The sequence below is a fragment of the Musca autumnalis genome, unplaced genomic scaffold, assembly GCF_047663935.1.
Source record: "Musca autumnalis isolate F117 unplaced genomic scaffold, ASM4766393v1 scaffold_1, whole genome shotgun sequence".
Lineage (NCBI taxonomy): Eukaryota > Metazoa > Arthropoda > Insecta > Diptera > Muscidae > Musca > Musca autumnalis.
The window spans coordinates 217,508,672-217,526,464 of record NW_027411644.1 but is presented as its reverse complement, the minus strand read 5'-3'; the positions used below and the strand labels follow the sequence as shown (position 1 = coordinate 217,526,464).

At 39.7% G+C, this 17,793-nt stretch overlaps 1 protein-coding gene across 1 annotated transcript; it reads left to right on the top strand.

The window, feature by feature from the left end:
- Positions 1–228: 228 nt before the first annotated feature.
- On the top strand, positions 229–16,971 carry mah (solute carrier family member mahogany). The gene is made up of 6 exons (XM_073964009.1): positions 229–721; positions 775–1,020; positions 1,088–1,197; positions 1,265–1,405; positions 16,146–16,352; positions 16,421–16,971. Exons 1-6 carry the CDS (start codon positions 366–368, stop codon positions 16,906–16,908), a joined length of 1,548 nt encoding a protein of 515 aa, XP_073820110.1. The 5' UTR covers positions 229–365; the 3' UTR covers positions 16,909–16,971.
- The last annotated feature ends 822 nt before the right edge of the window (positions 16,972–17,793 follow it).

The window sequence follows — 17,793 nt, the reverse complement described above, 5'->3', positions numbered from 1 at the left end:
AAGTTTGTGTGCAGAAGGCCTTAAAGATGTCTTCTGTCTGTGGAAAACTCTTAGAAGCTCTTCTAACTCCTTTTCGATTCACTGTGCATAGCGTACAGTATCAGCTATCTAATTCTGCTATTTGTTGCAACTCTCTCTGCGAAACGAAAAGAATTAGAAATAATTCATAATAAAATTGAAAACAAAAGAGACAAACAAATAACAAACATAACATAGAGATGGGTGGATACAGTGGGAGACAGTCAGTTATGCGGTGTAGATGGCTGCAACATGGCTTCAGTTAAGTTTGTTAAATCTAAGTGCAATGTTGTTGCATAAAATTATCGCTTAAATTCTGGTGCAAGTTTTCATTAGAAGTTGGGAAAATGCAATCAAAATCATCATGGTTAAGGCCTTTGAGGGCCTATCAACGTCAAACCGAGGCCAGTGACCAGTTGCCATTTCTCTCGAGATCCCGCTTTAGTGCTTTGCCACATTTTCGACCCAACAAAGGTCATGAGGTTGAAGAAAATCTATCCCTATTCATAGCCATCCTCTATGTGGTGGATATGTTTGGGGTGTTCCCCTTTGTAACGTTACCAGCTTTATTGGTGGAGCTGGGATTTTTTGGTATTCCCTTGGTCATATCGGTGGTGGTGTTACAAATTTATACCTCGTTTCTGTTGAGCGAGTGTTGGACAATGGCAGAGGGTTTGGATTCATCGATTGTTCACAAAAGCAGGTGAGTTGAATGAATAGTTAGACGACACGAAATTCATCGTTTCTCAACTTTAGATACCCCTATGCCGCCATTGCCAATTTAGCCTATGGCCGTTATTGCGGATTTTTAGTTACAATCCTATTGGATTTTAGCATCTTTGCTGCCGGTATACCAAATATTGTCATGGCTGCCCAAAATCTGGAATTGGTGGGGGATCGCATTACCAATGGTGAATTCCATTTCTCATTTTGCTATTGGACAATTATTGTTGGTGTCTTCATAAGTCCATTGGTTTGGTTGGGTAGTCCGAAGCATATGAGGTAGGTGGTGGGGGAGTTTAAATGGAGTTATTTTTTTGAATAGTTTTCTTGACTTTTTTCTATAAAGGGTCTTGGCCATCTTTTCGGTTTGTGTTATGCTCATCATTGTGACCCTGATGTGGTTCTGTCTTTTTGCCGCCAAACCAATTGGCAAACCCTTTGAAGGTGTTAGCCTGGGTATGTTGTCTTGGTTTACCTTTTTTATTGTTCGATTTATTTTTTAATTCTGTCCTTTATTTTATAGAGCTGCCTCCATTTTTGACCATCCTCAGCGGCTACAGCATTTTGGCATTTCAGTTCGATATACATCCGATGCTTTTGACTCTCCAAATGGATATGCAACAAAAACATCAAGTGGCCTGGGCTGCATTCAGTGGAATATCGAGTGAGTTTAAATAACAAGTAGTTGGGTTAAGTTTCGCCGGGTTGAACCGCAGTGACCTGCGATTAAGAAATCTAGTGGTATGCTTATAGATTAATATATTTTCCTTGCAAAAAGTTATTAAAATATTCGAGAGTTATCATGAGCACCACAAGCCACGATATTCATATACAAGTTGAGTTTCTGCACGACAACGACTTCAGCAAAATTGCACTACTCCGTCTCCCTGACTCCAAACTGACATCTCTAGCTGTATGTCCTAGTGAGGTAGACAAAATCGTTTACTAACTCAAATTTGTAGTTTCCTACTTCCACTTGCGTTTAAGTCCACTGGACGTTCTGTGCGATTCTTTCACTTACTTTCGGACCAAATCTTCATTCAACCTTCGGGGAATTATATCAGATGACTATTCGGCGCGTTTCCTGGTTGTAGGTAGTAGATATTTGCGTGGCTGCGAATTAATGAAGAAGCCATAAGTCTCGGATAATGACCGAGAGCCTAGGATCAACGTGACGAGTCTTTCAGGCCCCTCAAAAACCAATATCACTTTGCCTCAGAAAAACGAACAAAGTTGTAAAGACCACTGCTCCGTTCTGGAAGCTACTATTTTTAACTACGATAACATTTTTATACAGGTGACGTAGGGGATGAGAGATACCAAGGAACGGTCCTGACTGGCTTCAACATGGCAAAGTCCAGGATTTATCTTGGCCCCTCTCTCATCTCAAGTGGACACTGACCTCCCCGTGGTGTCACCTGGGGAACTGCCTTTAACACCCGAAGAACGTTAAAAACTTGGGTTTGGGCGTCGGGTTAGTAACCCTCCCCTAGAAAAAACAGCCTACTATGAAAAAACAAAAGAAAAGAAAAACAAACCCCTCTAAAGTTGACGAACCCCGCAAAAGTTTTAAGCACCATGATCTGCGAATCTGCACCTGGAATGTTCGCACTCTTTATAGAGAAGGTGCAGTTTACGCATTGGCAAATGTACTTGAAAAGTGCAAGGCCGACATTACTATTATAATGGTTCCACAAACATCCCAGAAGGGACAGAAGAGACTTCTCTCATATCAATGAGATATTGGACCTACTGTTTATCGCCGAATCCGAACGGCGCGTCTTACGACACCACTTTATAGAGAAGTTTTACATGGTTAAAATACTCAGGAAATGTCGCCAACATTACTGAGGGGTATTTGGCCACCGTTGAAAATTTTGATGTTGCCTGGCAGGGGAATCGAACCCACTACCTTCTGCGTGCAAGGCGGGTATGCATACATACCATTGCACCACGGTGGCACCCGGCGACATTACTGCCATACAGGAAATACGATGGATTGGGAAAAGCGTCACAACAACACTGTATTATAGCTGCTATGACGTAAAGCATGAGTTTGGTTGCGGATTCGTAGTTAGTCGGAGACTAAAACATCTGGTATCCAGCTTCACCCCAGTGAATGAAAGACTTGCTGCAATTCGAATAAAAGCTAAATTCTTCAACATCAGCTTTATATGCGCTCATGCTCCCACTGAAAAAAAGGATGAACAGACCAAAGATATATTTTACGAGCGCTTAGAAGAAACCTATGACCGTTGTCCTGACCATGGCATTAAAATTATTCTAGGCGATTTTAATGCCAAAATTGGAAAGGAAAATATCTTTGGCCCAACAGTCGGAAAATTCAGTCTCCACAATGAAACATCTGACAATGGCATGAGGCTAATAGACTTCGCAGCGGCAAAAAAAGTGGTAGTTAGAAGCAACAGATTTAAACATCTCGACATCCATAAGGGCACATGGCTGTCTCCAGATCAGAAAACATGAAATCAAATTGATCACGTTGTGATAGATGGAAGACATTCATCCAGCGTGTTGGATGTACGATCGTTCCGAGGCGCAAACATTGATTCGGACCACTACCTTGTTGCAGCAAAGGTACGCACCCGGTTAAACGTAGCAAACAAAGTACGAACAGACACAACACGAATGTTAGACATCGGTAAGCTGCAATCTCAACAGATTGCCACAGCATATTCCACTCAACTAGCCCAATTGCTTAATAAAAGCACTCCTCATCCCGATAACATATCAGCGCAGTGGCAAAGCATTGCCTACTTCATGCAAACAGCCGCAAAATCCATACTTGGATACCAAAGACCTCAACCAAGGAATCCATGGTATGATCAGGAGTGTCGTGCTGCTACCGAAGAGAAAAGTGCGGCATATAGGGCTACATTACAATCCGTAGCAACGCGTAGCGCACGAGAAAGGTATCGGCAGAAAAGGAGAGAGGAGAAACGTCTTTTCCGCAGGAAAAATAGAGAGATGGAAAAGCGGGAGCGTGATAAAATCGAGATGTACAGGAGCCAGAATGAAGTCCGAAAATTCTACCAAAGAGTGAAGCATCAAACTGATGGCTTTGGTACAGGCACCTCCTCCTGTAGGGACCATCAAGGTAATTTGGTAATTGATACAGATAGTGTGCTCAGGATATAGAAAGAGCATTTTTCAAACCTGTTGGTATCCAGCGAAGACGACGAAGATACCACAGTCCCAATCCCAGAAGATGGTATTGAATGTATACCGCCCAGCCAAGATGAGGTAAACACAGCAATAAACCGGCTGAAGAATAATAAGGCAGCAGGAGCTGATGGCCTACCAGCTGAGCTGTTCAAAACCGGAGGCGACACGCTGATAAGGTGTATTCATCAGCTAGTTAGCACCATCTGGCAGGAAGAACGAGTACCCGACGATTGGAACCTGAGTATCCTGTGCCCCGTCCATAAAAAGGAGATAAGACTGTATGCTCTAACTATATGGGCATAAGTCTACTCCCGATTGCCTACAAGATCGTGTCAGGGATATTGCGCGAATGACTAAAGCCTATGGCCAACGAGATAATTGGTCCATACCAATGCGGCTTTAGACCTGGCAAGTCCACCATTGACCAGATATTTACCCTGCGGCAAATCCTGGAGAAGACACAGGAGATGCAGATCGACACATTTCACCTTTTTGTCGATTATTAAGCAGCATTCGACAGTCCCCTCCGATCAAAGGTATTCCATGCAATGTCTGAATTTGGTATCCCCGCAAAGCTCATCCGGCTTTGTAAGATGACTTTAACTGATACTATGTCCTCAGTTAAAATTGGAAAGAACCTCTCCGAAGAATTTTGTACCAAAATAGGTTTCAGACAAGGAGACAGCCTTTCGTGTGACCTATTCAACATTTTGCTGGAAAAGGTAATACGAGATGCAAATGTCAAAAGAAATGGCACAATATACAGCAACCGCCACATGTTACTTGCCTATGCTGATGACATAGACATCATGGGACGATCAGTAAAGGAAGTAACTGATACCTTTAGGAAGGTCGAAGCAGAATCTGCGAAAGTGGGTCTGGCGGTAAACGGCGAAAAGACCAAATCGATGGTGTCGACGCGCAAAGCGTCCATAGAGCTCGGACCAACTGTGGAAGTTGGTACCTACAATTTTGAGGTAGTTAAAGACTTCGTCTACCTCGGCACTGCCATAAACACAACAAACAACATCAGTTGTGAAATAAGAAGAATAATTGTATTGGCCAACAGATGCTACTATGGTCTAAGTAAGCAATTTAAAAACAAAGCCACATCTCGTCAAACAAAAATAACACTATACAAAACGCTGATACTACCCGTGCTAATGTATGGCTCCGAAGCATGGGTACTTGCGCAAGCAGATAAGGCAGTGCTTGGTGTGTTAGAGAGGAGAATTCTTCGAAAGATCTACGGGCTGATTTGCGTTGACGGTGAATATCGACGTCGTATGAACCACGAGCTATATCAGCTATACAAAGACATGAATATAGTTAAACGTATCGAGATGCAACGATTGCGTTGGCTAGGACATATCATGAGAATGAGCGATGATGAACCCACTAAAAAGGCGTATGAATACATGCCACATGGCGGTGCACGCAGAATCGGCAGGCCTAAGCTTCGATGGAGCATACAAGTGGATGAAGAAATGGAAAGGCGCGGTATTCAAGTTAAGCGAAAAACAGAGAGGAATGGAGATCTTTTCTTAGTTCGGTCTATGGAACAAATGTTCTGTAATGGGCCAACTAAGTAAGTAAGTAACTTAAACTTTAAGGAAATCCATACATCCATATTAAATATTTTCATTTTGACCGATATTATAACCAAAATATATGGCAACCCTTGCAATTTAGAGGAATTTTCATAACTAGAAAAATGAAGCTAAGACAATTTACTAAATGATTCAACTTAAGTTAAGGCGTTAATAACACTATGCAACACTGAAAATGCAAAAAACTTCTAGTATGCATTTTTTGAAAGTACATATTTAGACTACAAAAACCCTAGTAGGGTTTTGTCCTGTCAGATCTAGTTCGGATTTTATGGCCTCATCTAAACCGGGATAAATCTACACTTTTTTGCATTTATCAGGCCTTTATCTCAGAAACGAATAGGAATTTGGCCTTGCTGTCTTTAGCAATATTGTAGCCCTAAACTAGTAGAACTTATCTGTTGAAAGAAAAACTCCATCTAGGGCATCAAAATCTATAAAATATAGAAAATTTTACATAATTGCTGAAATGGAGGTCAGTATCGGCTAAACTATTGGGAGTTGAACCACGTAACCTTTTGCAAAAATCTTCCAAATAAAGTTTTAAACAATTCTTTAGAACATTCTGAAACTCTAAAATGCTTACTTTAGTTGTTTCAGCGGTATTTTGCATCATATCTTTTTCAACACGTATTTCAAACACAGGTCACACCAACAGTTTATTCTCGCATTTCGGATTTCACTACATTATTGACATTTTTATTAAATCGTCGTTGAAAAATTTACTGAAAACAACGGCATAGAGGCATTTTACAACAATGACATGTTCTGAAGCGTTGTGTATTACATTCCAGGGAATATTTTTCCAAAAGAAAATATTCGGAAAAAATTAACGGTTTTGGAGATACGGTGCGAAATGTATAAAAATTTTGGAATTTTTGAATATATTTGGAAATTTGAGGCAATAAATGTAGTTTTTCGTTTGGGTCTGACCTTTAAAAAAATCCTCGGTTCGAATTGTTTGTCAGTTGCATCTCACAATGCCAAAAAACTTAAAGTGGGTAAAAGTCGCGGAATGTGCATACTATTTTTATGCGCATCCGGTTTCATTATCGCCCATCAAAAATACGTCAATATACACTTATTTCAATTCGATTCTTTAACAACCGCGGATGTGCCTCCACATTCTATTTTGCGTAAAAAACTCATATTACTCGCGTATCTCTGTAATTTATGACACGCGTTTTCGCAAATATTATAATCGCGTATAAAGGATTCCATTGTTGTAAAATTTTTTTAAAGAAAATCGCGGTTCAGTATGCGGATTTGTCAAAATATATTATAGCTGATTTTCCTATTTTCAAGGTATCTACATATATCCGCGGTTTTAGTGGATGATTTTGATCGCGGAAGCCTCGTTAGATCCGTCGCGTAAACAAACTAATTTCATGCATGGTTTAACGGAAATTGAATGACAGTTGTAAATTTTAAACGCAAAAATAGGGTTTTAAGAAAATTCACGCATCAAATTTTGGCCTTTAGAGTCCATTTACTAGGATGCTGTTTGGAGCACATTCATGAGATATACATTAAACGACGAGATCTATAATCCTATTATGTGTTTGGAACATTATCTTGTTGCGCGTCCGGATTGTTAAAAAATTTCGAAATTTCTATCAAATGTAACGTTAAGACAGAAATCGGGAGGGAACATAAAAAACTTGTTGGCTTCAACCCATTTTTACCCATTTTTCTACATTGACTCCAACACAGCTTCCACGAAAATTAATTTTTATGGTCAACATTTAGGATCCCTCCTAAAACATTTCACTTTAAAGAATTTCAATCATACTGTATAGAATATGTTAACAGTTCGCGAACTCTGAATGGGTGAAACTCGGATTCATCGATTGTAAAACATTTTTGGTTTTCGCCATATACACTTTCATACGGGCAAAAGTTGCCTTATCGAAATAATGGTTTTAGACCCCAAGTATGTCTGGACGAAATCCGTCTGTCTGTCTGGCTGGCTGGTGCGCACGATAACTCTCGAACGGATGAACCGATCCAAAATTTGGCCATCGTAATATTTTGTCCAAACTTAGTTTAAGTTCGAAGATGGGCCATATGGGCCGATAACTCTTAAAGGGAATTCCCGACTTTTTTTCATTCCCGGGAAATCGGGAATTCCCGGGACTAGGGTAATTCGAATTCGTGGGGCATAGACGTGACAGAGATTATTCCTGACTAATTAGCGGAGGTTATATAAAACATCTTTTTCCAACTACTATCCTAGCAAAGCTTCCTTGATATCAAAGAGTGCTGTCCGATTATATTTTTAAAGTCAACTATATTGTATGTTCTTCTTATGATTCGAAATGGGTGTTGATCATATAACAAATCCGTTAAAACGAATTTTTACACGGTTGTCCTTTCGGATACACGGCTTCACAATGGCAACACGTTGGCACCAATGATATAGAGTCGTACTTACATGAACATACATACCATTGTTATTACTGGTTTCCAATCCTAATATGCCACTTATACATTATACTAATATGCCACTTATATTGCAAACAATAATTCGAATTAGAGTTTCTGGTCGGGAATTCCCGACCCGGGATTTCCCGGGAATTCTCGATTTTTTTCGGACGGGATTTCCCGGCAAATTTTTTTGAAATTCCCGGGAATACGGGTATTTGTATTTTTCGTATATAAGTCTTAGATTATTTCGCGATTATTCATGTCCCGATAATTCGTAATCCCCGATCATTTGTAACAAACTTAGGGTTCATAGTAAAAATCGCGATAATTCGTGTAAAGTACATAAATTTTGGTCCTCTCAATAATTATTGTTTTTTTCTGGAACTCGAAGTCTGTATAACCTCAATAATTCTGAACTTTTTGGAGCCATTTCCTTGTTGTTCTATTCCACATTTTTATTAATGACATTCTAGAAGTATATTAATTTGCTAAGATATAAACTCTGTGATCGATCCGAATTGTTGTTTTCTCCAAAATTATTGTATGTAATATTAACAAGTAAGCCAAGGCTATAGTCGGACGGGGCCGACCATGTAATACCCTACACCTTAACCCCTGGGAATTAGCTTTCCACATATCAAAATGATATCAATGATATGGAACCCACAAGGGTGCCATGTAATTTGCAATAATGCAACAACTGAGAATGGGAAAATGTGGTTCTCTACAAAAAAACATTATATATTAAGCTGTAGGCCCATAATCTAGCAGACACTTTATTGCAATTTTCATCAGGGGAAAGATCAGTAGTTCTATTTTCATATGTAGTCTACTTTGCTGGTATATGCCCTCCAGGAAATAAAATATAGACCAAATTTTTTTGTATTTTTCATACAAAAGTAATGGTCAATTTCACCCGCTAAATAATATCAGGTCATCATCCAAAATGTTAGGCATCTTCTTCTACCTATACTCTTACCTAGTGCAAAATTTCGTGATTATTGAGCTATAATTGCGACCTAGCGTGTTTATGATTACACTACAACCAGTAACTGGGTATATTAGACTGTAACTCTGTTATCTTATCATGTACATCAACACAATTAACATCGATAGAAAGGTCAAGCGTTCCTCTTCCAAGTATAGCTTACTTGCCCGGAATGTCTCTTCCAAGAATAAAGATATAAGCTGTATATTAAAAATTTTCACAATTTTCACACAAAAGTTTTGGTCCATTTAACCCTCTAAATATTATCTGATCGCCATCTCAAACTGCAAGCTTATTCTTTGTCATATACTCTTACCTTATTTAAAATTTCGAGGCGATCTGCCCATTATTGCGAACTACAGAGCATCTACAAAATTGGTTAAAAATTATGTTTTTGGTCCATTTCACCCGCTAAATATTTCACGATCATCACCAATTAAAATAGCGATCTATTCTGATGTGAAACCGACCTCCATACCAAATTTCGTGACGATAGGTCCATAATTGCGGCCTGGACTTTGATTACAATTTATAATGGACAGACGGACACACGGACGGACGGACGGACGGACGGACGGACACACATCTCAAAATCGCTTTATCTCGCCGAGATATGAAGATTGGTATACCACATTGGGGGTCTCCGACGAATATTTCGCGGTGTTACATGAATTTTTACCAAAACAAACTTATAATACCCTTTCCACATAGTGGTGTAGGGTATAAAAACTGTATAATGTGCAAGTGGCAAATCGTGTATATTAGGAATGGAAGTCAGTAATAACTATAGTATGTATGTTCATATAAATACGCCTCTATAACTTTGGTGCCACCGTGGTGCAATTGTAAAGCTTTGTACACAAAAGGTCAACCTTGTAAAAATCTATTATCAACGGATTTATTCTATGATCGACACGCCCTTCGAACCATAAAAAGAACTCCCCATATCATTGACCTAAAAAATGGAGTCGCACAGCACTCTTTGAAAAGAAGGAAGCCTTTGCGATGATGGTCGTGGGAAACAGCAATTTATATAAGATTTGTTCCTTTACGTTAAAGTTTCTTCATGTTTTACCATTTTTAACTCGGAAAGCGTTCCTTAACCCCAAAAAGTAGTAAAACTGGAAGCAATTTTTAAGAGAGTGAGAGAGATCCAAAATGGCTTTATCTTTTACTACTTTCTGCTCGACAAATTTCGTTGTGTAAAAAGTGGAAAATCTGTCAAACTGCTGATTTGACATTTATTTGACAATTAAGGCAAAAGGAAAAAAGAAAACTACGCGCTTTGTCAAAGCAAAATAAAAAGAAATAAAATAAAAAAAAATTAAACCAGTGAATTAAAAAATAAAAAACGGTGAAATTTATTTTGTTTGTTATTTTTTTAAGCAGCCATGTTTGTTTTTTGACATTGCTGCCGGATCTACTATTTTTCCGTTTCTTTACTTTTGTGCAAAGCTTGTTACGTGAGAGCAATTTTCACAGTTCTCTGATAGAAGAGAGAACTTCTCTCTTTTGCTACTTTTACTATTAAACAAGTAAAGAAACAAAGCTATAATCTCCGCAAATTAGTCAGGAAGAATTGGTTGGCTTGAACAGCTGCCATATATGATATATTGGTACTTTCAAGATTTTGGCGTATCGTCTTAATATTGTTCCAAAGAGATAACTAATGTTACAACTATACATATAAGGAGTATTTATTTCATTTATGTTTGCTCTCTGTCACGTCTATGCCCCACAAACTCGATTTCTCATAGTCCCGGGAATTCCCGGGTTCCCGAGAATGAGAAATTTGTATTCCCGATTTCCCGGGAATGAAAAAAGTCGGGAATTCCCAAACTCTAATTCGAATGGATCACAGCTTTTACATCTTAGCCAATTAATATCCTTCAAGAATGCCACCAATAAAAATTTAGACTAGAACAACCATGATAAACTAAAAATTAAGAATTATGTGAGGCTATACAGACTTCGAATTCCAAAAAAACACCAATTATCGAGAAGACCAATACATACATATTTTATACGAATTATGGCGATTTTTTCAATGGGCCCGCAATTACGAATAATCGGGGCACGAATTATCGCCATTCTACTATATTTCCAATATTAAATAACTATAAGGTAAATAATATATGACTTATACATGAAAATAAAAATACCCGTATTCCCGGGAATTTCAAAAAATTTTCCCGGGAAATTCCGTTCAAAAAATTTCGGGAAATCCCGGGCCGGGAATTCCCGACCAGAAACTCTAGTAGTAACCGATTTGGTACATACTTTACATATCGTGAAATTTCTACCAGACATAGATGAGGTCCCAATATGGACCCTATCGGTCCACATCCTTGGGTACTTCCTACACAAAATTTCGGAAAACTTCAGTTTAAGACCTGTTCTCGAATCGCTTTGATTTTTGTTGAAACAACTTATATTTGCTGCTGCCCATACGACGGTACAAGTTTCATCAGGGGCAAGTCCACACTTCCTGAGAAAATAGCCTGAAAGGTGCAAAAAACCCCTATGACACAGTGTGTAGTGGTCGGAGCGCAAGATAACTCTCGAGCGGATGTGCCAATTCGGTCAAAAATGTGGCCTTAGTAATATTTTGTCCAAACTTAGTTTATGTTCGAAGATAAGCCATATTGGTCCACTCGTTCATGTACCTCCCCCACAAAAGTTCAAAAATGTTCGGAAAACTTGTGCGCACGATAACTCTTGAAGGGAGCGAACGATTTAGTCCATTCTTTACACATCCTAATATATCTACCAGATATAGATCAGGTTCGAATATGGTCTATATTTGTCCACTCTTTCGGGTACCTCCCACACAAAATTTCGGAAAACTTCAATTTAAGACCTGCTCCGGAATCGCTTTGATTTTTGTTGAAGCAACTTGCATTCGCATTACGACGGTAAAAGTTTTTTCAGGGATAGCCCGAGAGAGTAAAAAACCCCTATGGCACCATATGTAGTGGCTGGAGAACCCGAGATCTCTCGAAGTGATCAACCGATTTGGTCCAAAATTTGGGCTTCGTCATATTTTGTCCAAACTTAGTTTTAGTTCGAAAATGTGCAATACCGGTCAACAACTTTTGGTACTTCCCCAAATATTTAGTAAATGTCACTTAAATGGTATACACGATATATCCTGAACCAATTTGGTCCAAACTTTGGATCTAATATTTTTCCAAAATTAGTTCAACTTCTAAAATAGCCCATTTTTCGCTTCGCTTTCTGGAATACCGCGCCTTTTCATTTCTGCATCCACTTGTATGCTCCATCGAAGCTTAGGCCTGCCGATTCTGCGTGTACCGCCATGTGACATGTATTCATATGCGTTTTTAGCGGGTTCAATATCGCTCATTCTTATGATATGGCCTAGCCAACGCAATCGTTGCATCTCGATACGTTTAACTATATTCATGTCTTTGTATAGCTGATATAGCTCGTGGTTCATACGACGTCGATATTCACCGTCAACGCAAATCGGCCCGTAGATCTTTCGAAGAATTTTCCTCTCAAACACACTAAGCACTGCCTTATCTGCTTGCGCAAGTACCCATGCTTCGGAGCCATACATTAGCACGGGTAGTATCAGCGTTTTGTATAGTGTTATTTTTGTTTGACGAGATGTGGCTTTGTTTTTAAATTGCTTACTTAAACCATAGTAGCAACTGTTGGCCAATACAATTCTTTTTCTTATTTCACAACTCATGTTGTTTTTTGTGTTTATGGCAGTGCCGAGGTAGACGAAGTCTTTAACTACCTCAAAATTATAGGTACAAACTTCCACAGTTCGTCCGAGCTCTATGGACGCTTTGCGCGTCGACACCATCAACTTTGTCTTTTCGCCGTTTAATGTCACACCCACTTTTGCTGATTCTCTGTTGACCTTCTTAAAGGTATCAGTTACTTCCTTTACTGATAGTCCGATGATGTCACTGTCATCAGCATAAGCTAGTAACATGTGGCGGTTGCTGTATATTGTGCCATTTCTTTTGACATTTTCCAGCCTTTTCCAGCAAAATGTTGAATAGGCCACACGAAAGGCTGTCTCCTTGTCTGAAGCCTCTTTTGGTACTGAACTGTTCGGAGAGGTTCTTTCCAATTTTAACTGAGGACCTAGCATCAGTTAAAGTCATCTTACAAAGCCGGATGAGCTTTGCGGGGAAATTCAGACATTGCATGGAATACCCTTGATGGGAGGAGACTGTCGAATGCTGCTTTATAATCGACAAAAAGGTGATATGTGTCGATCTGCATCTCTTGGGTCTTCTCCAGGATTTGCCGCAGCGTAAATATCTGGTCTGGTAGACTTGCCAGGTCTAAAGCCGCATTGGTATGGTCCAAGTATTTCGTTGACCTTGGGCTATAGTCGTTCGCACAATATCCCTGACACTATCTTGTAGATGGAGCTAACTAGCTGATGCATACACCTTATCAGCGTGTCGTCTCCGGTTTTGAACAGCTCGGCTGGTAGGCCATCAGCTCCTGCTGCCTTATTATTCTTCAGCCGGTATATTGCTGTCTTTACCTCATCTTGGCCGGGTGGTATACATTCAATGCCATCTTCTGGGATTGGACCTGTGGTATCCTCGTCGACTTCGCTACTATTGGATACCAGCAGATTGGAGAAATGTTCCTTCCATATCCTGAGCACGATATCTGTATCTGTTACCAGATTACCTTGCTGGTCTCTACAGGAGGATGTGCCTGTACCAAAACCATCTGTTTGATGTTTCACTCTTTGGTAGAATTTTCGGAATTCATTCTGGCTCCTGTACATCTCGATTTTTTCACACTCCCGCTTTTCCATTTCTCTCTTTTTCTTACGGAAAATACGTTTCTCTTCTCTCCTTCTTTCCCGATATCTCTCTCGTGCGCTACGCATTGCTACTGATTGTAAAGTAGTCCTATATGCCGCATTTTTCTCTTCGGTAGCAGCACGACACTCCTGGTCATACCATGAATTCCTTTATGGAGGTCTCTGGAATCAAAGTATGGATTTTGCGGCTGTTTGCATGGAGTAGGCAATATTTTGCCATTGTGTTGTTATGTTATCGGGACAAGGAGTGCTCGCATTAAGCAATTGGGCTAGTTGAGTGAAATATGCTGTGGCTATCTGTCTGTTGTGTCTGTTCGTGCTTTATTTGAATTACATCCAACACGCTCGATGAATGTCTTCCATCTATCACAACATGATCAATTTGGTTTCTTGTTTTCTGATGTGGAGACAGCCAGGTGCCCTTATGAATATCGAGATGATTAAATCGATCGTACGATTAAACGATCGTACATCGTAACACGATCAATTTGATTACTTGTTCTTTGATCTGGAGACAGCCAGGTGATTAAATCTGGTACTGCTAACTACCGTGTTGTTTGCAGCTGCAAAGTCTATCAGCCTCATACCATTGTCAGATGTTTCACTGTGGAGACTGAATTTCCCGACTGTTGGGCCAAAGATATTCTCCTTTCCAATTTTGGCATTAAAATCGCCTAGTATAATTTTAATGTCATGGGTAGGGCAACGGTCATAAGTTTCTTCTTAGCGCTCGTAAAATATTTCTTTGGTCTGTTCGTCCTTGTCTTCAGTGGGAGCATGAGCACAAATAAAGCTGATGTTGAAGAATTTAGCTTTTATTCGAATTGCGGCAAGTCTTTCATTCACTGGGGCGAAGCTGGATACCAGATGTTTTAGTCTCCGACTAACTACGATTACGTCATGGCAGCTATAATACAGTGCGTCCGTCACCTTTAGGTGTTGTTGTGACGCCTTTCCCAATCCATCGTATTTCCTGTATGGCAGTAATATCGGCCTTGTACTTTTCAAGTACGTCTGCCAATACGAAGACTGCACCTTCTCATGGTTCTTAAAACGTTTGCGGGGTTCGTCAACTTTAAAGGGGTTTGTTTTTCCTTTCTTTCGTTTTTTCATAGTAGGCTGTTTTTTCTAGGGGAGGGTTACTAACCCGACGCCCAAGTTTTTAACGTTCTTATGGGTGAACGCGAGGCACATGTTAGCTCACTACCTTTAACGGGTGTTAAAGGCAGTTCCCCAGGTGACACCACCGGGAGGTCAGTGCCCACTTGAGGGACCAAGATAAATCCTGGGCTTTGCCATGTTAAAACCGGTCGGGACCGTCCCTTGGTATCTTCCATCCCCTACGTCACCCATCGAAGTAATATCAGGCATACATTTTGTTGAAGTAATTTTAATAATTGTAGCAGTGGTTTTTTCTAAGCTTTTAGGAAATTATTTCGGGAAGCATAGACTTGTCCCCGAAAAAATTGTACTGTCGTATAAGCTACCGTGAGGACACTCTGCGGCAAAAGCGAAACAAAAAAAGCACGATTTGATTTTTCTCTGAACTGCACTTTTGCGAACAATTTAGAAATTTGGAACTTTTGTGTGGGAGGTTCCCGGATATAGCCCATATTTCAATGTTTGGAGCAGATCGATTGATCCGTTCGAGAGTTATCTTGCTCGACATTTTAGCGAACATTTTTGAAGTTTTGTGTGGGAGGTACCAGAAACAGTGACCCAATAAGGCCCAACTTAGAGCAGACTTACCTACTGTAACGTGGATTTGTCGTCGGCTGCAGTAAGTTTAGTTCATAAGGTCCCACTGAACTTTAGGCAATGAAAGGACTAGTATTCTCCCATTCCTGGTGACTAAATCGGATTATTTAAATTATTTAATTTGGTTGCTAGTGTGAAGATAGAGTTCGTGGTGAGCCGGCGAGTTGTACTCTAGACGATACGTCGTTAGCTATGGTTGCTGTAAAGGCTCGAGAAGCACAGGCGATTGTTGATTGATTGGTAGATAATCGGGAACATGATGGTTTGTAGATAATGGACAACCTGGTGTTTTAATGACGGTTCGTAGATAATTGGAATGACGGTTTGTCGATCATCATGCCCTAGCGATTGTAAGATCGAACTTCGAGGTTAGATGATCGGGGAAACGATGTACTCGGAGTTCGGGTGTACATAATCAGGAACATGATGTGCTCGGTGTTCGGGTGTACATAATCAGGAAAATGATGTGCTCGGTGTTCGGGTGTAGATGATCGGGAACACGATGTATTCGGTGTTCGGCTTGGGAATATTATAAATAAAAATAATTCGCTATTTTATGAAATACAATCAGAGATAAAATCTTCGTGTTGATGTTTTTCGTTTCTAGTCACATGTTCGATGGCGATAATTGGCTCCGTCATAGCTGCCTACAAATTTGGAACCATGATTGCGGAAAACCTTTTGGAAACACTACCAAGCAGTGTGCCACTTTATATTCTGCTTGTACTGATGGCATTGCAGTTATGTTTCTCAACAACGGCATCCAGTTCGGCATTATTTCTACAACTGGAAAACTTTTTCAAGATATCCGAAAGTAAGAAAAATACATTTTCTTCCCAATAATAATAATAATAAAACAAAATTAAAAATGTCTCCTTTCAGATTTCTCATTGAAACGTGTTGCTCTACGTACCTCCGTTGTGGCCCTGCAAGTTATAATATCCGAATTTCTACCCAGTTTTGATGCACTAATGGACATTGTGGGTGGTACCATAACAGGACCATTAGTATTCATATTACCACCCTTGCTATATCGTCGTATGGTCCAGCTGGAACGTTGTCATCAGCGTATTGCAACCGAGGCAGCATATGGTAGTCTGCCGTTGGATTTGAATTATGAACCTATGGATGGGCCGCCACCACATTTTGATGGTAGTTCGAGGAGAACTTTTGCCGCCATGTTAGAAATATGTTGGCTCCGCACAGTGTACACTTTTAATCGTTTGCAATGTGACTTGTCGCTGTCAATGGGTGTGCTAATTTTTGGCATTTTGGCCACCTTCTTTTCGACCTATTTGAATCTATTCGAATTAAATCTATTGTTTACAAATAATTCGCCATGTTTTGGCAATTTGACTAAGTGGCCGTAAATTTTTTGAGAGAGACTCTGGTGATGGTTGTTCGAAGGAAATAAATATAATTTTTTTTATTAATTTCATATAGTTTTTTAATAAATTTAGAGAGAGAGAGAGAGAGAGAGAGAGTAAGGATAGAGGAAGGAGCATGCAACATAGAAGTAGACTTGAAATGAATTTACAACCAAAAATCAAAACTTGTTTCGAATTGCTCTTAAACTAAACTAAAATTTGTTGAGCTATTTTGCAGGAGATACCCACAAAAAATTGTTACAAGGTCTTCTGTAAGACCTTGGAAGCTTCTCTGTCCCTAGATGACCTTTAGAAGGTATTCTGTCTATAGAAGACCTTTAGAAGGTATTCTGTCCATTAAATACACTTAGAAGATCGTCTGTCAATATAAGACCTTTAGAAGATATGCTGATCATAGAAGGCCTTAAGAAGGTCTTCTGTACATAGCAGACATTAAGAAGGTCTTCTCTTCACAGAAGATCATCTTCTGGACGGCATTCTGTCCATAGACGACCTTTAGAAGGTCTTCTGTCCGTATAGGACCTTTAGAAGATATTCTGCCCATAGAAGACCTTTAGAAGGTTTTGGATCCATAGAGGGTTTTAAGAAGTCCTTCTGTCCATAGAAGACCTTTGGAATGTCTTCTGTCCATAAAAGACCTTTAGAATTTCTTCTTCCATAGAAGGTCTTTAGAAGGTCTTCGGCCCATAGAAGTCCCTTAGAAGGTCTTCTGCCCATAGAAAACTTTTAGAAGGTCTTGGGTCCATAGAGGACTTTCAGAAGGTCTTCTAATCATAGAAGACCTTTGGAAGGTCTTCTGTCCATAGCATACCATTGTAAGGTCTTTTTACAATAGAAAACCTTTAGAAGGTCGTCTGTCTTTAGAAG